This window comes from Phodopus roborovskii, unplaced genomic scaffold, assembly GCF_943737965.1.
Source record: "Phodopus roborovskii unplaced genomic scaffold, PHOROB, whole genome shotgun sequence".
In the NCBI taxonomy this organism is placed as follows: Eukaryota; Metazoa; Chordata; class Mammalia; order Rodentia; family Cricetidae; genus Phodopus; species Phodopus roborovskii.
The window spans coordinates 20,345,551-20,370,000 of record NW_026126460.1 but is presented as its reverse complement, the minus strand read 5'-3'; the positions used below and the strand labels follow the sequence as shown (position 1 = coordinate 20,370,000).

Genomic DNA, 24,450 nt, shown 5'->3' with positions numbered 1-24,450 from the left:
AAAATTCACCAGATACTTCAGCCACTAAAGTCTTCACTTGCCCTGTTATTACAAACTTGGAGTTTGAGGTTCAGCACTCCATTATCTGTAAAGCGTATGTAATCTCTAAGCAAATTTTTTATCGTTTTTAGTCCTTATAGCAGGTGACAACTAACACTTTCCTTGTCACATAACAAAACTTACTTTTTGATTCCTTTCTTTCCCATGGGGAAAATACAAACCCACAAATTCTACCAAAACTTTTTTTTTTTCTTTTGGTCTTTCAGTTCTTTTGGGTTTAGATTCTTGAAACAAAGTCTTACTGTGTAGCCCAAGCTGGTCTAGACTTGGCATCTTCCTGTCTCAGTCTCCCAAGTGCTGGCTGATAGTACAGGCATGATTTACCACACCTTCCTTTTTATTTTATTTTATTCATTATTGATGGAGGTGGGCAGAAGACAGATTATTTGGCTTTTTTTTTTTTCTGTTTTGAGACAGGGTTTCTCTGTGTAACAGCCCTGGCTATCCTGGAACTATTTTATGGACCACATTGGCCACAAACTCACGAAGATCTCACCACACCAGGCTTGGTTATTAGACTTTTTTTGTACCAAGTTCTTTTATCCACTGGCCCATCTTTCTGGTTCCTTAGTCTATCTTTTTATAATAGTGCTTGACGAGGTAATAACCAAAGACAATTGAAGTAGTTTTTGATACATTTTTTGTTGTTTGTCTTATGAGACAATGTCTCATCATGTAGGCCAGGCTGGTCTTGAACTAATAAAACTGCCTACCTCTTTTCCAAGTCCTGAGATTAAAGACATGAGTCATCACAACCAGCTGTAATACACTTTTGTTTTAACTCAGTAGTGAATAGTTAATTGATTGGTGGGTTGCTTTTTAAAACAGTCTCTCTCTATGTTATCCTGTCTGGCCTTTAGTTTTCTATATAGACCACACTGGCCTCAAACTCACAAATAGCTTTCTACTTCTGCCTCCTGAGTGCTGGAATTAAAGTGTGCACTACCATTCTTGGCTTTTTTTTTTTTTTTTAAGGCAGTTTGTTACCTTGGCCTCAAACTTGTGATCCTCCGGTTTTTTGTTTTTTTTTGAGACAGGGTTTCTCTATGTAACTGTCGTGGAACTCACTTTGTAGACCATGTTGGCCTCAGGACTTAAAGGTATATGCCTGCCTCTGCTTCCCAAGTGCTGGGATTCAAGGTGTGTGCCATCACCGCATAACCTGTCTCAGCCTCTTTTAAGTGCTAGAGTTATAGGTGTGAGCCTCCATACTTGGCTAGAAATGGTTTTTTTGTTTAATTGTCTTGTTTAAGGTTTATTTTATTTTATGTATATGAATATTTTGCTTGTATATATGTATGTGCCAGGGTCAAAAAAGAGTATCACATCCCCTAGAACTAGAGTTGTAGATGGTTGTAAACTACTATGTAGGTGCTAGGAACAAAACCTGAATTCTGTGTATGTAAGAACTGTGCCTGGACTTCATCCATTAGAAACAAGTTTTTTAAAATGTAATTGTAGGTCAGTGCTCTTCCATTGTCTTTTTGGCATTTTTAACATTATTCAGCTTTGAGCCATACTATCTTTCTTCCACTATTAAAGACCAGGGATATAAGAATATATTTTGGTAATGCCTCTCACAGGCAGGAATCTAAGGTGATCTTTGCCTTTTTATAACTTCATGTCCTTGCATGAGTATAAACTCCATGATGACTGTGAGTTTTCATTCCTCTGAATGATGAGACTATCTGGCTACAGAAATTTTGCTACTATTCGAGACTACTAATCTTACCCTTGAATTATTACTATTATTATTGTAATTTTTTTTTACAAGAGATAATTTGTGTGGGCCAAAGCAAATCACAGTAATCCTTTAAATCTGGATCTAGAAGTATAAAGAGGACATTTTAGTAGAAGTCAGAGAGATGTGCTTCTGTATAGGAGAAAATTATAAAGTTTGTATTATTTGTGCTAGAAAGATGGCTCACTCAGAGATTAAGAGCACTCGTTGCTCTTCCAGAGGTCCTGAGTTCAATTCTCAACAACCACATGGTGGTTCACAAACATATAATGAGAGCTGGTGCCCTCTACTGGCATGCAGGCAGAACACTAAATATATAATAAATCTTTAAAATTTTATTATGTTATTCATGTATGTTGAGCCATAAGCTTTGTAGGAGAAGAAGGTATCATGTATAGTTTTTATGTGTATATATTTTCTATGTGTATGTATGTAAATATGTACATATTACAAGTATGTAATGTGTCCCAATTTTACACCAATCTCCTCTCCCCCCTACAGATGTGGAGAGACTATTCCCAAACGAGAACAGTTTAATGATCTCTCCATTGACCTTCCTCGGAGGAAAAAACCTCTCCCTCCTCGTTCAATTCAAGATTCTCTTGATCTTTTCTTTAGGGTAATATCTTTGATATATTCATATAACTCATTTTTATATTTTATAGATAATTGTGTTTGGAGTTGAGGTTTCTTCAAGGCATAGTTTTGACTATAAATTATTTGCAGGGAAGACAAGTGAAAGAAAATATTTATAAATAATACTTATGTAAATTTTGATAAACTTGATTAAAGCTGCTAAAGAAGAAAACTGACTTCCTAAATAAATTGAATGTTTAGCTAATAGTGATTGTTTTAAGCAACCTTAAAAGCTGTTTCTTACTTGTATGAATATGAATGCAAAGCATTTGTAATGACCTTTGGTCAAATTTGGCAGCATGAATTAAACCTAGAAATAAGAGTTGTTTTGAGAGACCTTAGAGAGTTGTGTGACAGACCTTAGAACTGATAGGAATTTGCTAAGATTCTTCTTCATTTATATTTATGGTCCTTGTTTTGTTGTAGCAAATTGGCAGGATTTTCTTCCTATAGCTTAATAAAAATTCCGATCTTTAAGTGATGACTGTTCAGCTTCATCAACAGATACCTACTCTGTCTCTTTGTTGTTGTTTTACTCATTCTCTACTATTCTTGTTATTATCGTACACTGAAGATTTTCCTATGTATCTTTATCCCCTCTTTTTAAGGATTTCTTGTTTCAGTTTTCTCTAGGTAATGATATCCACCCCAAACTTTGGTCCTTTTAGAGCAGTTGTTCTTAGTGGGCTGTCACCAGAAGATTGAGTTCCATTGTAAGAAAGGGGTAGAGTTACACCTAACAGACCAGGAACTCCGCCTAACCTGAAGGTGATCTTATCTCTGCTATAGCCAACTATTAAAATCTGGATATACTCTTGGCAGCGGTTCTTGTATACCCATGGGGAAAAATTGAGATCTGCTTCATTAAAGTCTAGTTACTATCATAAATTGAGATGTTTCCTTGGTTAAAAAAAAAAAAAAAAGAAATTAGGAATTCTGAAAATAGGAGACATGATATCATAAATAATTATTTTAAAGATTAGGACTTAATTCGGTAATTCTGTGCTTCCAAACACATCATTTATACTGGTTAAGAGTTGTCATTCCACTGATCTAGTAAGACTAAAGATTATTTGCAATTAGTGGGTTAATGCCAATTCAGCGTCATCCTTATTTTTCTCTTATCTTCATATAGGCAGAAGAACTTGAGTATTCCTGTGAAAAGTGTGGTGGAAAATGTGCTCTTGTCCGACACAAATTTAACAGACTTCCCAGGTAAATTTGACTGCCTTTTTAAAAATATATGTCCCGAAGCCACTGGGGATATGATTTAATAATATACAGTGTTTGCCAACAGTGCACACAGCCCTGGGTTTAATCCCTAAACTCAACAAGCAAACAAACTTAACATTGTGAATCCCTAAAGATTAGGAAAGGGAAAGGAGCTGTACAGGGAGACTTTCTCCATCTGTCTTGGTCCCACCAGACCAGTTTCTCTCCACCTGCTGGGTTCTAGCAACCACTTATTAAATAACCATTCAGGAACTTAACATATATTTATAATTGTTTGGGTACTTGCTTAGGCTTTTTATTGGCTAGATCTCTCTTACTTATTAACCCATTACTACTAATCTATGTATCACCATGTGGCCTTCCTTGGCTTACTGGCCATGTCCAGGCCTTTTCAGAAATCCAGCAGCTATGCAGTAGTTACATGCATCTGCTCTGTCTTTGTTTTTTCTGCCTCTTAGTTCTGATTTCCCACCTAGCTAAATTTTGCCTGTCTATTGGCCATAGCAGCTTTATTCATCATCCAACAAGAGAAACACATAGTCACAGCATACAGAGGACAAACCCCATCAAGGGGCTGGAGAGACAGCTCAATAGTTAGAAGCATTGGCTACTTACTCTTTCAGTGGACCTGAGTTCATTTCCCAGCATCCATTTGATGGTTTGCAACTGTCTATAACTTCAGTTAAAAGGGAACCAATATACCTAGTTATACATGCAGCCAAAACACCCATACACATAAAAGCATTTGGAATACTATAGAGAAAGTGGTCTCTTGAGTCTCAGGAATATGACAAAGAGAGGATACAGTTAGTAACGCCATCTCTAGAGTTTTCTTTTGGTTTATTCTTACAGTTATATAGTTTGAGGATCCCTTCTGAAATGTTTGAATCAAGAATGTCTCATGTTTTGTAATATTTACATATATATAATGAGATCTGAGCGGGGGTGTGCAGATATAAGCACCAAAGTTCATTTACATATCATATGTCCATTATACGTAGTCTAAAGTTGATTTTATATAATATTTTTAGTATCCCTGCTTTTTGCCTGCATCTTGTCACAAAAATAGGCAAAGATTTTTTTCACTGTAACATTATTTAAGTTTTCTAAGTTTCAGTTTTGGGAGCATATCCGATTTCGATTTTTGCATTAGAGATGTCATTTGTTTTTTGCTATAGTTTCCCTCTTTGTTTTATCCATCAGGAAAAAATGTGTTGCAGATACAATATGAACATAGGAGCAACTTACTGCATTTTGCCCATTCTTTTTTTCAAAAGATTTTATAAGTTATTAGATTTCCTGTAATCATAGATGAATTTTCTGTCTGGAATGAAATAATTTACATTGTATTAGTATTGTACATAATACAAAGCTAGTTGCAGAAATTATGATGTGGTTACAAGATAGCTTTTAGTGCTTCCCAGGATTGGATCTCTCTACTACAAACAAGATGATTATGAACATTAAATATTTATGTGGCACTCTGCCTGCACCAGAAAGCTTTGCTTTCTTTTATTAGCTTCAATTTTCTGTAAATGTGGAGTTCGGGAATCTAGGCCCCAGAGAATAGTTCTTTTATATTCTATAATCCATTCCTTCCTAGAAAAGTTTTCAGAGAAATCACTTTATAAGCCATAGCAGTATTTTTTATGTTTGTTTGTTTTTAAGAGACTGTATTTATAAATGTTATGAGGCAATAGAGAAGGAAGAAGAAATTTGAAGACCAAAGATGGGTTACTCCTGTCTGTCACTAACTGCAGTTGGTTCTGGAGAGATGGTCAGCAATTAAAGTATTGGCTGTTCTTCCAGACGGTTCAATTCCCAGCAACCACTTTTGTTTTTGTTTGTGAGATAGGGTCTCTTGACATAGCTCTTCCTGTCCTGGAACTCACTATGTAGACCAGACTGCCCTTGAACTGCCTTTGAATGCTGTGATTAAAAGCATGGACCACCATACTCAGCCTACATGGTGCCTTAAAACTATAGCTCCAGTCTCAGAAGATTTTATCTCCCCCCCCCTTTTTTTTTTAATTAAAGATTTTTCCATTTATTTTACATACCAACCACAATTTCCCCTCCCTCCTCTTCTATTTCCTTCCCTCATCTCCTTTCTAACCCCTACTCCCACCCCGTGCACTCCTCCATCTCCTTTCAGAAAGGGTTAGTCCTCCCGTGAGAGTTAACAGCCAATTCCCTTTTCTGACATCCTCCACCAGGCACACAAGTGGTCCACAGAACTTAACATGCAGGGAAAGATCCATGCCCATAAAAAATAAAAAATTTCAAATTAGTGTAAATAAAAGAAAATACTAAGGAAAGGAGATCTTTTATTTCCCACCAGTAGTGTACTTGTATTGTTAATTTGTTGCATGAAACAGATGCCACTGAGTTTTAAAATATTATCAGTATTCCCAACCACTATTTTTATTTTACGTGTGTGTGTGTGTGTGTGTGTGTGTGTGTGTGTGTGTGTGTGTGTGTTTGGTTTTAAGACAATCTCACTCTGTCGCCCAGTGTGTGTGTGTGTGTGTGTGTGTGTGTTTGGTTTTAAGACAATCTCACTCTGTCGCCCAGTATATCCTGGAACTCATTCTGTAGCTCAGGCTGACCTTGAAGGTCAGCACAGCTAGGATTACAGATGTGCAACATTAGGTGTATAGTTCTATATTTGTTTTATCTTTTTGGTCTTTCTAGGGCTGGAATTGAAATGAGGGCTTCTCACAAGCCAGTCAAGCACTATGCCACCGGGTCACCTTCCATCCCTGCTTTCATTATTGAAAGACCTAATGCCTTTATCAAAATTTACTCAATTTGAATCTGTTTCATCTTTATAGAGCAGTAATTTTTATGATCACATTTTCTTCTCATATTGCTTTTATTTTGGTTCAGGTTCCTTGAAATGAGTCTGGCATCTAGTTTCTTCAGCAACTGGATCAATATATTCTTTTTCATTATGAGTTAGGAGGACATGAATTTTACCTTTTTTATTTTTATTTGTTTGTTTTGGTGCTGGAGGTTTAGCCCAGGGTCTTCATGCATATAAGGCAACATTCTACTCTTTAAGTTTTTGTCATGAAACCGGGCAGTGGTGGCACACGCCTTTAGTCTTAGCACTCAGGAGGCAGGGGCATGCAGATCTATGTGAGTTTGAGACCAGCCTGGTCTACAAGAGCTAGTTCCAGGACAGCCTTCAAAGCCACAGAGAACTCCTGTCTCGAGAAATCAAAAAAGAAAAAAAGTTTTTGTCATGATATAGGGTCTCCCTAAATCACTAAGATGGGTCTTGAACTCATGATTCTTCTCAGTTCTTGGAGTAGAGCCCTATCCCACATAAAGAGAAACATAATAATTTCAACTTGTAAATTTTTGAGTTTGTGGCTTCTGTGATGAGCCCTGTGCAGAAAGAGTAGACACAGTTTTCTAAGGTGAGACTGTAAGGATTCAGGCATTATGGTTGCCTGCCCCCGTCACCTGGCAGAATCCACTCTGGTCAGCCCAGGGTTCTATAACTACTACTAGTGTGCATTTAGCTGCAAAAGGATCCCTTTAAAAGAAAGACCCGCGTGTGCTTACGCTCTCTTTTCCTACTATTTCTCCTGCTGTTCCCTTGGAGCAGACGGGACTTTTCCTGTCTCCCTCTCCTTTTTGCACCTCTGTGTCCGTCTCTTTACCTCTTTACTATCCTCCCACCCACCCCCCTTCCCTTTCTAATAAAACTTCTCACTAAGCTCTGTCTGCCTGGTGTATTTGTCCCCACCTCAGTCACCCTAGACTACCTTGGAGTCTGCCAGGGTTCCCCTAGTGCTTCATCCTAACATTTGATGCCACAAGCTTTGTCATAACAGAGGCAAGGTTTTTTTTTTTTTTTGCCCAAACTTAAGGTTAAATCTGATAAGATATATGAATTTCAACTTTTGAATGTGTGTGTGTGTTAAGATTTATTTATTATATATACAGTGTTCTGCCTGCACATATCCCTCCATGCCAGAAGAGGGTACCAGATCTTGATGGATGGTTGTGAGCCTATATAAGTTTAAAACCAGTCTAGGCTATATGAGACCCTAAATCTAGAATAAATAAAAACAACTAATATTAAAATACCATGGAGTTGGCTGATGTCTTAATTGTGGGAATCCAGCATGTGGGAGTCTAGGATTACTATAAATTCAAAGCCAGCCTGATTTGCATTCAAAGTTCCAGGCAAGCCAGGGCTACATGTTAAGATTCTAGCCAAAAAAAAAAAAAAAAAAAAAAAATCTCAATGTAATGTTGGTCACCATTATGCATAAAAGGTACTGTGTAATATTCAGTCTAATAGACATTTTACCACATGGTTATATATGACCTCTTTTAAATATATAACACTCAATTAAATAAGGTTAACCAGAGCTTTATAACATTTAAAATTTTAGTTCTTTTGCCTACTGTTGTTTATTGGTGGGAGGGTTTCCAGAAGCATTAGACATACTTTATCTAAACTTCATTAGTCACCAGATCCAAGGTTTTTATTTGTTATCTATCTTAACCCTTTGTACATGGCAAATATTTAGTAAACATTTCTTAAACTATGTTTAGTTTGGCTGTAGGAGTAGGTGGAGGGGTGGTGTTTGAGACTGTCTTATTTTGTAGCCTTGGCTGATCTGGAACTCTGTGTAGACCAGCTTGGCCTGAGTTTATAGAGCCCCACCTGCCTCTGCTTCCCTGGTGCTAAGAGTGAAGGATCAGCCACACCCCACCCCCCAGTATGACCAACTGTATTCTCCAAGTCAGAGTTGAAATGATTAGAGTGATCGCTGTAAAGGAGAAACCAGTGTTCTGTGTGAATTAACGGAGTCGTTCTCTTCTGTTTTTCAGGGTCCTCATTCTTCATTTGAAACGCTACAGCTTCAATGTGGCTCTCTCACTTAACAACAAGATAGGACAACAAGTCATCATTCCAAGATACCTGACCCTGTCATCTCATTGCACTGAAAATACAAAACCACCTTTTACTCTTGGATGGAGTGCACATATGGCAATGTAAGAAACTTTTGAAATGGGTTTTATTATTTCAGAAATTGACCAAACTAGATAACAACTCTCAGGAAAAATAAGCCTAAAAGGAGATTTCAATTCTATGTTTGTTTTGGAATTTCAGTATTAAGCAGCTTTCTGAGAGAAGTAATTAAAGAAAATTGCTTACACAATTCTTCCAAATTTAATAGCCGCCTGCTATAATACAGAACTTTTTGAGGGAATGTTGCTACTCTTTTAGAACAACAACAACAAAAAAAAAAAAAAAAAGGAAGGAATAAAAAAGAAAAGACCATTTGGTATACTTGGGAATATAAGGGAAATGTGGTAATCTTAATACTCACCTAGACACTTAAGTATTCATTTCTGTGTTCATCTCTGGGTTCTGTTTCATTAGATCTGAATAGGGCTTGGGAATCAGTGTTCTTACAAATGCCTCAGCAAATTTGAGAAATTAAATGTTTTACTAGAGCTCCACCCCCAACAGATTGATTGTTCTAGAAGTGTGAATTATGCCCAATGTGAATCCACTTCAGAAACTCCTAAAAATGTTTCAAAGAGAAAGAAATCCCCTTTACTTTAGATTTTGCTTTGCCATCACATGTATGCTGGAACCTTAGAACTTTTGAATGCCGTGCTCTCCTGAATATGTGCTCTTACTTGGAACCCAATGCTATAGTTCTTTTTCATACTTGAGTAGTAATTTGGTAGAATCATAAAGTCCTGAAACTGTAGCAGTGAAAAGTATTTTTGAAAATTTTGTTCAAATCATTAATTTCACTGTGGACCAAGTAGATTGATTTTCTTGTTAGAAATTGAAAAGGTCGGAGTCTTGCTGGGCATGGTAACACATGCCTGTAATTCCAGCCTAAAGCAGAAAGATGCTTCAAGCCTCGTTTGGGCTGTGTAGAAAGTTTGGGCCACCCTGGGCTACATAATAATACTCTATCTCCAAAAAGAACAAGGAAGGATGGTGTCTTGGCTAAATTAGAGTTAGACGTTACAGAAAATAAATGAACATTTCCCAAAATTATTTGAAGCAGTTAAGATATTTCCCTTTGGATTTATAAATTACATCATGTAAGTTTACACTAAAGTCCTCTTGGGTCTACTAACAAAGCATGTGCCCAGGGAGTCTTTAGTGTTTATAATTGTCTTCTTTTTTTTTTTTTTTTTTTTTTTTTTTTTTTTTTCCTGGTTTTATTTGAAGAGAATGTTTTTACTTAGTCCAGACTGCCCTCTACTGGTAGAGCTGTTAGTGCCTCTGAGCGTATTACATGTTTTTGTGATCACTGATCTTAATTGAAGCTGTCTGACAATATTTTAATGCATTTTTAGTGGTTTTGAGACCTTGAAAAGTTTGACTTGTCTGTGGGAAAACAAAATTATTGTAACCATTAAATGCGATAGTACATACAATGCTTGCCATCTAGGAAATATCAATAAACTGAAAACTATTACTATTTTATTGCTTAAAAATAAATAAAATGAAGCTGATAAGGCTGGGTGGTGGTGGCCTGTGCCTTTAATCCAAGTACTTGGGATAAATCTTTGTGAGTTGAGGCTGCATCTACAAATTGAGTTCCAGGAAAGGCTACAAAGCAACAGAGAAACCAAAGGGGGATGGGGAGGGAGAAAGATTTGACAGGTTTCCCCCAAGTTGTTCTCATATGTATTGCTCTTGACTTCATTTGTAAAGCTGTTTATTTCAGTGAGATCAAGAAGAACCAGGGATGATAATTCATTTTCCCTCTGGGTTAGTTATTTTAAAGTATTGCTTGCTTTTCAGGAAGATATAAGAAGAGACTTATAGTATAGAATAACTGTACCAATTAATATCTACCTTTATTGATGTAATTGTATACATTACATATTCTCCAATTTTCTGATAGTTCTAGACCATTGAAAGCCTCTCAAATGGTGAATTCCTGCATCACCAGCCCTTCTACACCTTCAAAGTGAGTTTCTATTTCTTATATACCCAAATTTTGTCTTTCTAAGGATTTGGGTCACGATAATCTCTAAGGTTACCCTTTCCTTTTTATTCATCATTTCTTTTTGCATGCCAGTTGCTTAGTATTACTCATACATATGAATGTTCTTATGTCTAGCTTAGATATGACCTAGGGCTCAAGTTTTAGCAATCAAAAAAGGTTCTAGGATTTTGTTTTTAGATGTCTTTAAAAATCTTTGCTAATAGCACTATTTTCATCCTAAAATTCTTAAGAATTTAGTCTAAGATTTAAGAAAATAACATTCTTCCTCACAGATAGGCACAGAACCCCGCCTATTGCTTGCTCGTCTCCATGGCACTGACAGAAGGAATCCAGAAAAGAAACAGGAAATAAACAGGCATTGGAGTGCAGCTATTTTGCAAATAATTTCTTTTTGTTTTTTTTGTTTGGTTTGGTTTTTTCGAGACAGGGTTTCTCTGTATTGCTGTGGAGCCTGTTCTGGAACTTGCTCTGTAGACCAGACTAGACTCAAACTCACAGAGATCCCCCTGCCTCTGCCTCTGAGTGCTGGGATTAAAGACATGTGCCACGAACTCCCAGCTATACTTCACATTTTTTTAAAGATCAGAAGTTTAAAGAGGAAAGCACACTCTCTTCTGTTCTTGTTCCTCACTTTTTAAAATTGTACTTCCCAAAATTTCACTGAAAATTACTCATTAGACCCTTTTTTTAGATTAGACTATGTTAACTGACTTAACTTGTCAGTTGACTTCAAAATGCATTTTTCTAAAAATTTGATGTCTCAAAGTCTTTTTAGGAAAAGTACAGTTTTGTTCTTTAAATGCTTGTTTGGGGCTTGCATATCCATAAAATGGCATTTAGGAACAACTGTTTTCTTTTCTTCCTATAATTATTTTTCAGTGCAATAAAACCAGATGATTAACATGAATAGAAATCTGTAATGTACTAATGTGAGTGAATACTCTTGCCTGCTTTCCTGATACAAATGAGCCAATACCACTTGGCTGTTTAGGAAGTGAGCAAGTGATACATTTACAGGACAAACATTTTTCACTGCTACAGGCAAGATGCCTTCTGTGAACATTGTCATTACTTATGCACTGCATCCTATGTACCAAATCATGGTGGTTCCAAGAAGCAAATGATTTTGTTGGACATTATTGTACCTTCGCATGGTTATCTGTTCTCTGGGGTCTACTGGAATAAGAATTTGAAAGTTAGTTAATAAAAGATGGTTATAGGGCCTATAAGACACATCATGCAGATCAAATTTAAAAGAGACAAGATCTGAACTGAGTACCATTGGTTCTTCTGTAATATTCTTTGTCACAACGACTGTGGTAAAAACATAGCTAGGTCATCACTCCCTTTGACAAAATATTTACCTAATAAAAAATATGTTGAGGTTTGCTTGATGAGCATAAAATCAAAAATAATGAATTAAGAAAGTAATTAAACCTGGGTATGGTAGCATACATCTATAATCAATCCCGGCACCTGGGAGGTAAAGACAGGAGGCTCAGGAATTAAAGACCATCATCAAACAAATAGCAAGTTTGAGACCAGCCTAGGCTACATGAGACTGTTCTAAAACCATTAATGGGGGCTAATGTGATTTCTAAGTTACACTGAAAACCTAATAAACACATCATATTCAAGAATCTAGTCTGGGCATCCTGACTTCAATCAGCTTCTCAGGTGGGCTCAGTCTTGACACTGGCCACTAGCCTCTTTATGTTCGTTTCTGTGCTGTCCTCTTGATTTTCATTGCAGTCTTTTTTTCTTGGTGCTATGCCTGTTTATGTACAGTTTTCACATTTAAATTAGTTGTATTTTCAGTTTTCCTTTGTTTTCTTTTTTTTTCTTATAGCATATGAGTTTAACTTATACCAAAGGAAGTTCTTATTCTTTGATCTTTACCACTTCCTCCATTAATGCAGTAGCACTTTATTTGGTATCACTAAAGAATATTGTTTAACGTAAATAAATTTTAATATAGATGAAACTTGCCTTTATAAGCATTTGTCTCTTAAGATTTTAACCACATTAGATGAAATTTTTCTAAAATGTGTTAATACTATCCTCTCATTTATTTATTTAGTTAGTTAGTTAGTTTTCTGTTTATTTCTTTGGTTGGTTTTTGTTGTTCTTTTTCTGTGTGGCTCTGACTGTCCTGGAACCTGCTCTGTATGTAGACTAGGCTGGCTACAACTCTCCACATGTCTGCCTCCCAAGTGCTAATAATTAAGGGCATGCGTCGCCACCCACACTCATCATGTTATGCTATTCTTACACATCTTGTGACAGTTATATATTTCTTAATGACTTAAATTCACATTATGGGGCTGGAAGGATGACTCAGTGGCTAAAAAGCACTTGCTGCTCTTCCAGAGCATTGAAGTTCAGATTCCAGCACCCATGTCTGATGGCTTGCAATCAGGGATCTGGAACTCTCTTCTAGAGGCCTTGGGCACTTTCACACGTGTTGTGCCCAGACATATGGCATACTGACACATAGACATACATGCATGTATGTACAAAAATCTTTTCACAGGGGAAAAATGAATCCACTTTTTAAGTGCTGCACTGGGTTTTGTTTACAGTTTTGTGTTTCGTCTTCAGACAAAATCTTCCCATATAACCCAGACTGGTCTCAAATCTTCAGTTTTATTGCCTCAGCATCACTGTTTTTGAATATTGATATTATTTGCCTTTATATCAAACAACTTTTAGATCTTTGTTTTTCTCCCCCTTTGTGATTATCCCCCCTTTCACAGCTCTCATTTCTTACATTAATTGCTATTGTATTGAAAATACCTGGTGTCCTGTTATTATGTTCGGATTTAGAACTGCCTTCTCAGAAGCTCTCCCCCCCACCCTCCTTAATTTGGAATGTCTGTTCTGGAAGTTAGGAAAGTTGCCAGAAGTCTGACCTCCAAATAATAAAATAAATGGATTATTGCTATCATTTTTTAAAGTATATAGATCATAATTGAAAAAATCAAAAATTAGCCATCATGTACTTTTGTCAAAAATACTGATTTATAGCCAGGACTATAAAAGGACAACAATAAAAAAAAAAAAAAAAAAAAAACAGACTGATTTGCTATGCTTTCATGGACTCAATAGAATCTTACTTTATAAAACAATTACAAACTACATTTGAAATTGGTCATTAGAAGAAAAAGGTACAAAGTTTGCTAGTGATACACAATAGCTAAATACTTTTAAGCCATGGAGGTCATCAAAAGTAATACCTAAGTATATTTCTTTTGATACATATTTTTCCTCTGTTAAGTAATTTTCCATAATGGAAAAGCTTTTTATTTTTTTATTTTTTTTATTTTTTTTTTTTTTTTTTTGGTGTTTATGCGCCAAAAACATGCCATCCCTTCCCCCAAAAAAAGCCAAAGACAGACTTTTTTTTTATATATAATTACAGGAAATTCACCTTCAAATCCAAAAGCTCCTTTACTTCATGCCTTGATTCTGACAGTGAGGATGAACTAAAACGGTCTGTGGCCCTCAGCCAGAGGCTTTGTGATATATCAGGCAATGAGCAGCAGCAGGAAGATGTGGAAAAAGTAAGTAATGGGCCGGCTGGTGGTGGAGCACGCCCCAGCACTCAGGTGGCAGAGGCAGTGGATCTCTGTGAGTTCGAGACCAGCCTGGTCTACAAGAGCTAGTTCCAGGATAGCCTCCAGAGCCACAGAGAAACCCTGTCTTGAAAAACCAGTAATGGTTTATTTCTCCAAACAAATGCCTCAGAAATTCACAAAACTGATCACAAACTTAATGCCTCTGTATGAGACACTAGTTTTAGAGACTGCTTTTTCTAGAAAATAAACAAAAACAACAGTCTTTGTCTGAGTGGAGTGGTGCATACTTGTCCCAACACAGATTCTAGGTTCAAGGCCAGCTTGGTCTATATAGCAAGACACTCTCTCTGAAAAAAGTAGTCTATCTTAAAGAAATGAATTTTACTAGAGATTTGGCCTAGTGGTGAAATACTTGGCTAGCATGTGTGAGGTTCTGAGTTCCAGCTCCAGTTCCTCATGCAAGGGTGGGATGACATCAGAAACTTTCAGAACTACTCCACATTCTAAGTTTCATCTATTTGATTATTTTGATAGCTATTGTTTACAGGAGAAAATGATAGTAAGTATTTTATATTAACAGAGCAACTAGGTAATCTCATTTAAATTACAATCATGGTCACAGCTACATCATCTGTTGAAATCCTTAATAATTTATACTTCAAAAAGCAAGCTTCTCCAGGTGTATGCATCATTCTATAGAACTATAGTAGTTACTTGTGTTCTGAGTTAGGTGTCCTATCTTACAGGAAAGCTGAAGTGTGTGGTTGCTTCCCTTAAATATGAAGAGAAAGCCAGGAATTCTAGAATGAAAGTTGTGAAGAAAATGCATTGCTTTTAGTTTTTTCATTTAAGACTAGACAACATTGCTAGGTGGTGTATGCCTTTCTTCCCAGTATTCAGGAGGCAGAAGCAGGTAGATGTCTGTGAATCTGGTCCACATAATGAGTTCCAGGACCAGGAAGATCACTGTATTAAGTTCTAGGCAAGTCAAGACTATATAATCAGACTCTGCTTTAATTTAACAATAACAAAAATACCAGCCAGTATTTAAAATTAAATATTCAGGGAATGTTTATACTATAACCCATATATATCTGGACCAAAATACTTAATACTTATTATCTCTGAGTAGTTTTTGTTTTGTTTTTTTTTTGTTTTTTTTTTTTTTTTTTGAGACAGGATCTCATGTTGTAGCCCAGGCTTACCTGGGACTCACAGCGGTTTTCTTTCCTCTGCCTAAGTGCTGGGGTTATGAACATGCACCACCATACCAAATTGACTTACTGTTTTGAGTAACTTTTGTATAGCAATGTCTATCTTCCAAGTTTCTATAAAGGGTGTGCTTTGCACCTGTCATAATCAAGAAAAACTGTTAAAGAATTGTAGCTCAGTTGGTAAAGTGCTTGCCTAGCATACATAAAACTGTGGGTGTGTTCGCACCAGCACCAACCACATAAACCAGGCATAGTAGCACACAAATTTAATTCCACACTCATGTTTTTTAATTATGTTGGGTTGGGGGTTGCTCTCAAATCAGAAAAGAGTCAGACTTGGGAACTGAGAACTGAACTTGATCCTCTGCAAGAGTAATATGTTCTCCTGACTGGTGAGCCAGCTTCCAGCTTCCAAATTCCCACTTTACAGTCTGGGGTATATTAGATATAGTGTTCATCATTAGCTATATTAATTGACATCTGTATTGGTAGACATATATTGATAGGCATTTTGGCCTCTTGTAAAAGTAGTTCTCTTCTTCAGGATTCAAAATTATGCAGATTAGAGCCTGGGAAGTCGGAATCCAAGCACTCAGGGTTTGACAGAATGAGTGAGGAAGAGGTGCTGGCAGCTGTGTTAGAGATAAGTAGGAGAGAGGCTTCACCTGAGCTCAGCCATGAAGATGACGATAAGCCAACCAGCAGCCCTGACACTGGATTTGCAGAGGATGATGTTCAAGAAATGCCTGAAAATCCAGATGCTATGGAGACTGAGAAACCCAAAACAATCACTGAGCCAGGTAGGTTCATTAAGATAAGTGTCTGTTACACAAAACTTGGTTCCAGAGCCTTTACTGACATGTGGCTTCTAAATAATCCAAGTCCTTGGGTTTAGAATTGGAAGTCATGGTGAGTTATCACAAAATTATTTTCTAGATTTGTGGAATCAGAGCCTCTTCAATTTTGAATTATTTTATGTGCATGCAAAATAATAATTAGTGCATCCTCAGTTTAACAAGAAACAAAAAGCTGATGGGGTTCTTTTGAGGTATTTATTTCCTCCTAATACAAGTGTCCCTTATGTATTCCTTGTTCTTATTAGTCACTGTTTAATAAATATCACTTGTTCATATTAATCCTTTGCTTTCAGCAATATTACTGTGCTTCTAAATCGAGGTCATTCTCCTCTATCTTGGAATATTTGACAATGTCTTTCATTTTTGCTTGTCACAGTAGAGAGAAATGGGGCTAAGGATTTAGCTCAGTGGTAGAGTGCTTTCCTATCAAGCACAACACCCTGCCTTAGGTCCTCGGCTTGAGGGGGGGGGCAAAACAACAAGGTAACAAGCAGAAACAACTGACAACTTCTGTCATTAGCACTCCTGCTTCCATAATTGAGAGGGATCTTTAATTCCTGTCAGGTGATTCAGTTAAAGCTCTTATCCCTGGTAGAGGCTACTAAAATTCACAGCATACTCTCCTCTCCATTTCCCACTCCCCAAAGACCTCATTTGTACCCCAGTTCAATTATTAATGGTGCTGAGGCTGAGAAACCCTGATATAGATGTGGTAAGATGAAATTGTTGATCCCCCAAAGTAAGGGTTAGGAGTGTAGCTTGTTTAGTAGCAGGCATGCCTACCATGCACAAAGCCCTGGCTTTAATTGCCAGCACCTCATAAAGCCAAGCATGATGGTACATATCAGTAGTCCCAGCAAGGAGGTGGAGGTGGGAAGTCAGAGTCGAGGTCATCCTCAGCCCTGCCTGAGCTATCCTAGACCCTAAACCTAGTGTTAAATGAGGGCAGGGTAACTCTCTCAACAGTAGGTGTCACTAGAGTTCACAAAATTCAGGTTTTTGTTTTCCCAAAATAATGTTCTGCTTCTTCAGATCCTGCTCGTTTTGCTGAGATAACAAAAGACTGTGATGAGAATAAAGAAAACAAAACTCCAGAAGGCTCTCAGGGAGAGGTTGATTGGCTCCAGCAGTATGACATGGATCGTGAAAGAGAAGAGCAGGAGCTTCAGCAAGCACTGGCTCAGAGCCTTCAAGAACAAGTAAGACATTTTCTGTCACCTCTTCCAGGCTTCCCAGACATCAAGTCACAATAATATTTCAGATGTTACTATGTATCAGGCATTGCTGCTGGCTGTTTATGTAGTTAGTTACTTATATAAATAAATAAAACACTTTGAGCTTGCTTTGGGTTTGAATGAACAGTTAAATTAGTAGAGTTTTTTATTATTGAAAAAAATATTAGTCATGTTATATGCTGTAGTTGATGTATGTTAAAGCAAAATGGGATGTTAAAGGTTCCATGTTAGCTTTATTCTGCAGGCTGTCAACAAGTACTTCACTATGATTTTATGATATAACCGACATAGGCATCAATCAGGTTGTGTGTGGGGGACTGGAAATTACAGGTAGTTGTAAGCCAACATGTAGGTGCTGGGACTTGAGGCTGTGTTCTCTGACAAGCAGAAAGTGGTCTTGTCCTCTGAGCCATCTCTCTGAATCCTCAACTTTTATTTTTGTTTGTTTGGTTGGTTGGTTGGTTGGTTTTGGGGGACACAATTTCTTTATGTAACAGCCCAGACTGTCCTAGAACTCACATTGTAGACCAGGATTGCCTCAAACTCAGAGACGCACCTGCCTCTTCCTCTGCCTCTCAAGTAATGGGATGAAAGGTGTGTACCACCACCAGCTTCAATTTTTACCTCTTTATATTAGTTGATTTCACCTGTTGCATCATCTAAGATACTTGACTTATAGGTGTTATTTTCATGATTGCCTGAGCTAAGATAATCCTAATCATCTAATGACAATTTCATGGACTGGAAATGTAGAGTTAGCACTTGCCTGATGTTATGCATGATCCTGGATTCAATCCCTAGCACTGGAAAACAAGCAAAAGTTAGTAAGACTTCCTAGAATGGATGCTTGCAGAAAAGTCAGTAGACCAGTGACTGGGGTTTTTTGTATGTTTTTGTTTTTAAGAGGACAGTGATAAAAGGGAAATGAACTTCTATTCTACCTTCCTCATAGGTCAAAGTCCAAATATCTTTAAAGTTAGAGAAAACATGGTGAGCAAATACTCCCAGAGAAGCTTGTTTTCCCTTCATCAGTTGTGTCTAAGGAATACCTCTTAAATACCTTAGTTTTATTCTTATCTCTTTAGGAGGCTTGGGAACAGAAAGAAGATGATGACCTCAAAAGGGCCACAGAGTTAAGTCTTCAAGGTATGGAGATTATTTTAATTATATTTGTATTTTGCAGGGGTGTTGTTTCTCTGTGTAACATCCTTAGCTGTCCTGGAACTCACTTTGTAGACCAGGCTGGCCTTGAACTCAGAGATCTGCCTGCCTCTGCCTCCTGGGATTAAAGGCTTACAGCACCACCACCTGTCTTTAATTACATTTTTTAATGGAAAAGTATATTAATACATAGATGACATTTTAAACATTTTAAGACAAAGTCTTATTTAGCCTAACCTATCTTTGGAACTCTCTGTAGCCAAGGATGGCCTTGATCTTCCTTCCTCCTGAGTGCTGAGATTGCAGGTATACAACGCTGACTGGTTTACGCAGTAGTGGGAATCAGATTCAGGACTTTATGTGTGTTAAGCAAAGACTCTGTCAACTGAGCTATATTCCCCAGCCCTAAAGTGTTGGGGGTTTTTGATGTTGCTGTTGTTTGTTTTTAATATAGTGAGAAATTTGAACAACTCCCAGGTACAGAGAAAGAGCTTTAGAAGTTACCTGTGTATCAGTTTCTCTGAGAAAAATCACTATTATAATATTTCCTTTAGCTTTATTTTTATATTATATTTACAATAAGCATATATTATATATTAATCATATACTATATTTATACAATTATATATTATATGGGGTATTATAATTAGTATGTATAGCAATGTATGTTTTATGTTATATTAAATATGTATATATATTATATATGAATTTTTTTATACCTGGGGCTGGAGACATACATAGTACAGTGATAAGAGAACCAGTTGCTCTTCCAGAGGTTCCAGTTTGATTCTCAGCACCCATATAATATAACCATCCATAACTCCAGTTCCACAGAAAACAGCATCCTCTTCTGACTTCTGTAGATACTAGGCATGCACATAGTATACATAAATATATGAAGGCAAAAGATCCATACACTTATAACAAGTAAATATAGAAGGTATTTTTAAGTTATTGTACTATTAGATCTATATCAAAATAATGTTTTTAATCTTTGTTTTAATCTAAAACAAAACAGCAAGTATACTACCATTTCTAAGATTTCTACAAACAAGAATGTGTGGCTTCAGTTCTCCAAATGACTTTCCAACATCTCACTCTCGGGAAGTCAGTGGACAGCCAAGAATGAGGACTCAGTAGCATAAGATTGAGGGGAATGGGGACAAACAAGGATAGTTCACTGAGTAAAACAACTTGCTGTGCAAGCATGAAGACTTGAATTTGAATTCCTGCACCCATGTAAAAAAACCCAAGCCTAGGTGGGGTGGTGGTGGCACACACCTTTAGTCCTAGCACTCTGGAGGCAGAGGCAGGCGGATCTCTGGGAGTTTGAGACCAGCCTGGTCTATAAAGAGCTAGTTCCAGGACAAGGCTCCAAAGCCACAGAGAAGCCCAATCTCAAAAAATAAAAAATACAAACAAACAAAAAGGCCAGTCCTAGCCGGGTAATGGTGACACACACCTTTGATCCCAGCACTAGGGAGGCAGAAGCAGGTGGGTCTCTTGAGTTCAAGGCCAGTCTGGTCTAGGGGGGGAGGGGGGCGCTGCTCACACGTGTGCTTGTAATCCTAGTATCATAGTGTGGGGAGAAGAGATGAGAACTGAAGGAAGCCTGGAAGTTGCTGCCAGTCTACCCCTAGGTTCAGTAAGAAAGACCCTATCTCACAGGGATAAGGTGCAGAAAGATAGAGTAATATATATACACTAAATATATATATATATAAATTTTTAGATGTTCACACATAGTCGTGCTGTTTGGACCAGGTACTAGATATATACAGAGATCTTTAGTCACAGAAACTTGGGTTTCTCTTCAATTAAGTTTCTAAAATGCCTTTGATTTTTCTCTAGTTGTTGGAAACAGATGGAGATAGAATACTTGGTTAGGTAGTGTGAAATGAGTGATCCTGGCTGATCTGTAAAGCAGAGTCCAGAGGAGAAAGTCAGAATTTACCAGCACTGTGATTAGGACAAAGGTACAGACAAAAAGCTAGACTTCTAAGGCATTCTGCTTTCGGGAAAGCTGGGCATGGTGTCTGCACCTGTAATCCCAGTCCTTGGGAGATGGAGCCAGGAAGATCCAAAATCAAGAGTTAATCATCAGCTCCATAGATAATTTGAGACTAGTCTGGCCTAGATGAGACCTATGTCAAGAAAACAAAAGTATTAAATACATTGGTGCCAGTGATGGCTCTCTCAGGTTACATTACCACAATCTGGACTCCACCATATTCTCTCTATTTCTCCCCCACCCCCTTCCTCCCAAGTCCTGGCCATTAGATCTCACTGTGTAGATAGGCTAGTCTCAAATTCATAAGAGATCTGCCTGCCTCTGCCAAATTTGGATTAAAGGCATAACCATCAAACCTGGCTTTTTTTTTTTAATTGGGGGAGGCAGAGTGAAGGGACTGCCATGGTGCTCCTGTGGACAGAAGTCAGCTCTCTCCTGCCGTTTGGGTTCTGGGAACTGAACTCATACCATTGAACTTAGCAGCAAGCACTTTTACTCACTGAGCCATCTCACAGATCCCTGCTTTGGGAGTGGGTTTGTTTTTTTTTTTTTTGTTTTTTTTTGTTTTTTTTTTTTGTTTTGTTTTGTTTGTTTGTTTTGACAAGCTCTTTTGTAGGCATGCACTAGCTAAGCACTTGTGATCTTGAACTGGTCCTCAAACATCTACCTCCCAAGTGCTAGGAATAGGGTCCTGTGCCACAACACCTGGTTTCACTTTTGTAGTTTTGTTGTTTTTAAGACAGGGTCTTGGCCGGGCAGTGGTGGTGCTGGGAGGCAGAGTCAGGCAGATCTCTGTGAGTTTGAGGCCAGCCTGGTTTACAGAGTGAGTCCTAGGACAGCCTGGACTGTTACACAACAAAACTCTGTCTCATATAAAGCTGTAGCTGGCTTTGTTCTCTTTTCTCCTTGAAACTTTTTACCTAGGAGTTGGGCTAGCCCTTCTGATTTCCTCGCCTCTTCTAAGTCTGGGTGTTTTTGTCATTTCCTGTGATATCTGGGAAACTTCTCCAGCCTTATCTAACTCCAAACTTCTGGGTTTTAGTTTCTGTCATCTCCGTTTAACTGTCGATGTTTTGTTTTGTGTCTTTTCTTTTGTGCTTTATTTTCGTTTGTTTCACTGAAGTACTCTCTCAACTGTGAGACCATAAATACAGTTAATTGGCTTGATGATTTCTCTCCTTGCATAGACTGTTTGCTTTAGATCGCTCTGTCTGATGTGTTTGGACTGTATCCACTAATCCCTACTGTTATTCATAATTAAAACAAGGGAGCTAAAGTGATGATTGGAACCCATAAGCACATGAATAGGTCAAATTTAAACCCACTTTGAGTCTCACTCTAGCTAGCACAGGCTGGCCTTGAACTCACAGCAGTCAACTTGAATACCCAGTGCTGGAATTACAGGTGTGAACCACCTGTAACCACTGCAAGAGTCTCGTGACTCTTCAAGTTCCTGAAGAATTTTCAGATCTCTTATCTTTGTTCTAAAGCATTCTAAGAGCCAACTATAGTAACAAAACTGAAGGTGTAAATCACTTTGCTCATTCAGTATGCAAACTAGCATTTATCATGACCTCATCCATGCTTCACATCCCTTAAACTAGAGATTGTTTAGCCTCTTCAAAGAATAAAAGTCGAAAGTTCTGTCATGATTTAGACTGTGTAGTTAGGGTAAGTGGTATGTTTTGTTTTCCGCTTCTTTCCATTCTTGGATGTTCCTGTCTTTTAAATGCCCCTCAGAATTACTTATTTACAAATTTTTATGTAGAACCATTAATGAAGATGATTTGTTCCAGAGAAAATACATTGTTAAGTGGGAAAAAAGATACACTGAATTTGTGTTTTAGGTGAAATTTAAGAGCTAAAGTTGAATTTCCATCTTTGTGTTATATTTCAAGAACTGATTTCTTTTATTCCCCCCCTCCCCCCCCCCCGCCTCTTTTTGTTGTTGCTTTGTTTTTAAAATAGGGTCTCATTATGTAGCCCTGACTTGCCTGAAACTCTCTTATGTAGACCAGGTTGGCCTTGAACACATAAAAATCTGTCTGGCTCTGCCTCCTGAGTGCTGGGGCTAGAGGTCTGTCTGGTTTGTCCTCTTTTGGGGGAATAAGTGAACTTAGATTATCTGAAGAATTATGTATTATTTTTCAGTTCATTCATTTCTTGTGGTTAGATAATTTTTTAAATGTACATGAAAGTTTTGTGTGTGTGTGTGTGTGTGTGTGTGTGTGTGTGTGTGTGTGTGTGTGTGCCTGTGTGCCTGAGAAGGTCAAAGAAACTAGAGTTATTGACTGTTGTGTGTTGCCATGTGGGTGCTGGGAACTGGACCTGGGTCCTTTGCAAGTACAGTAAGTGCTCTTGATAACTGAGCCATCTCTCCAGCCCCAAGATATTTATATCATGTAAATGTATTTCAAAAAAAAGTTGGGGACCTGCTTGCTATACAAGCATGAGGACCTGAGTTTGATCCCCAGTACCCACCTAAAAACCAAGGTGTGGTGGTATATACTTGTTTTGTTTAATATAATATTCCTAGTTATTCTTAGAGAATTTTATAACATTATATTTCAGTCATATTCATGTCCCAACCCTCCCCTTTATTCTTCCCTGATTTACCATGTCCCTACACTCATCCCCCACAACATTCATGTTTTTCTATATAACCATCAAATCCAAATATTACTACCCATATATTGCTGGGTGTGACATCATCCACTAGAATGTGATCAACATACCAGAGACTATACCCTTAAAGAAAACTGCTTCTCCCTCCCCAAGAAGCCATAAACGTTTCATAAATCCAAGCAGTGGTACCCATGAGTCCCTTCCCCTGACATAGTTTCATTTCTGTGATTGTGATAAGATGCCATTGCCAAGGCTGTTTATAAAAGGAAACATTTAAGCCAGGCGGTGGTGGCGGCAGCGGCGACGGTGCATGGCTTTAATCCCAACACTTGGGAGGCAGAGGCAGGCGGATCTCTTTAAGTTCAAGTCCAGCCTGGTCTACAAGAGCTAGTTCCAGGACAGGCTCCAAAGCTACATAGTGAAACCTTGTCTTGTAAAACAAATTTAGAATCCATGATGGTGGAGCAAGGGCATGGCAACAGGAACAGTTGAGAGCAAGCAACACACTGGGAATAGCATCTCAAAACCTACCCCTAGAGACACACCTCCTAATCCTTCCCAAACAGTTTCACTAACTAGGGACCAAGTATTTAAATGCGTGAGCCTATGGTTGCCATTCTCATTTAAACCACCACATCACTCCCTGCTGTAATGTTGATTGACTTGGTCTTGGGCAAGCAATCATAGCTGCTGTGAATTCCTAAGTAGAGCAGCCTGGCATGTCCAAAGATACTTTTTCACTCCAGGCTTCATGACCTTTGGCTCTTAGTCTTTTCATCTCTTCTTCTGTGGTGTGGTGTAAATGTCCTATTTGTGGCTGAACAGTTCAGACTCTTTGCATTTTGACTGGTTGTGAGTTTCTAGGTTAACCACTGTATATTGTACACAGAAGGTTCTCTGATTAGGATTGATAGCTGAACTAATCAATGAGCACAACATATTTTTATTAATATACATTGTTTTCATTGTGACATTTTCATGTACATATGCATTTTGATCAAACGTGCCCCCATTATCTACTCTTGTTCCTCTCCCACTCCTTCTGACCCCATCTCTGCACAGCTAGTCACCCTTCTGCTTTGCTGTCTT

General features: G+C 37.8%; 1 protein-coding gene across 4 annotated transcripts in view; it reads left to right on the top strand.

Moving 5' to 3' along the window:
• Nucleotides 1–24,450, top strand: part of Usp37 (ubiquitin specific peptidase 37) — a 64,968-nt gene that overhangs the window by 31,599 nt on the left and 8,919 nt on the right. For 3 of the 4 annotated variants that reach the window (XM_051190465.1, XM_051190464.1, XM_051190466.1), the window contains 9 exons: nt 1–94; nt 2,303–2,420; nt 3,573–3,652; nt 8,525–8,689; nt 10,576–10,641; nt 14,102–14,243; nt 16,017–16,272; nt 17,362–17,528; nt 18,650–18,710. The exon at nt 1–94 is cut by the window's left edge and continues 97 nt beyond it. In XM_051190465.1, coding sequence (XP_051046422.1) covers nt 1–94; nt 2,303–2,420; nt 3,573–3,652; nt 8,525–8,689; nt 10,576–10,641; nt 14,102–14,243; nt 16,017–16,272; nt 17,362–17,528; nt 18,650–18,710 — 1,149 coding nt within the window. The remainder of the gene's footprint in view (nt 95–2,302; nt 2,421–3,572; nt 3,653–8,524; nt 8,690–10,575; nt 10,642–14,101; nt 14,244–16,016; nt 16,273–17,361; nt 17,529–18,649; nt 18,711–24,450) is intronic. The other variant, XM_051190467.1, reaches the window with a different exon arrangement.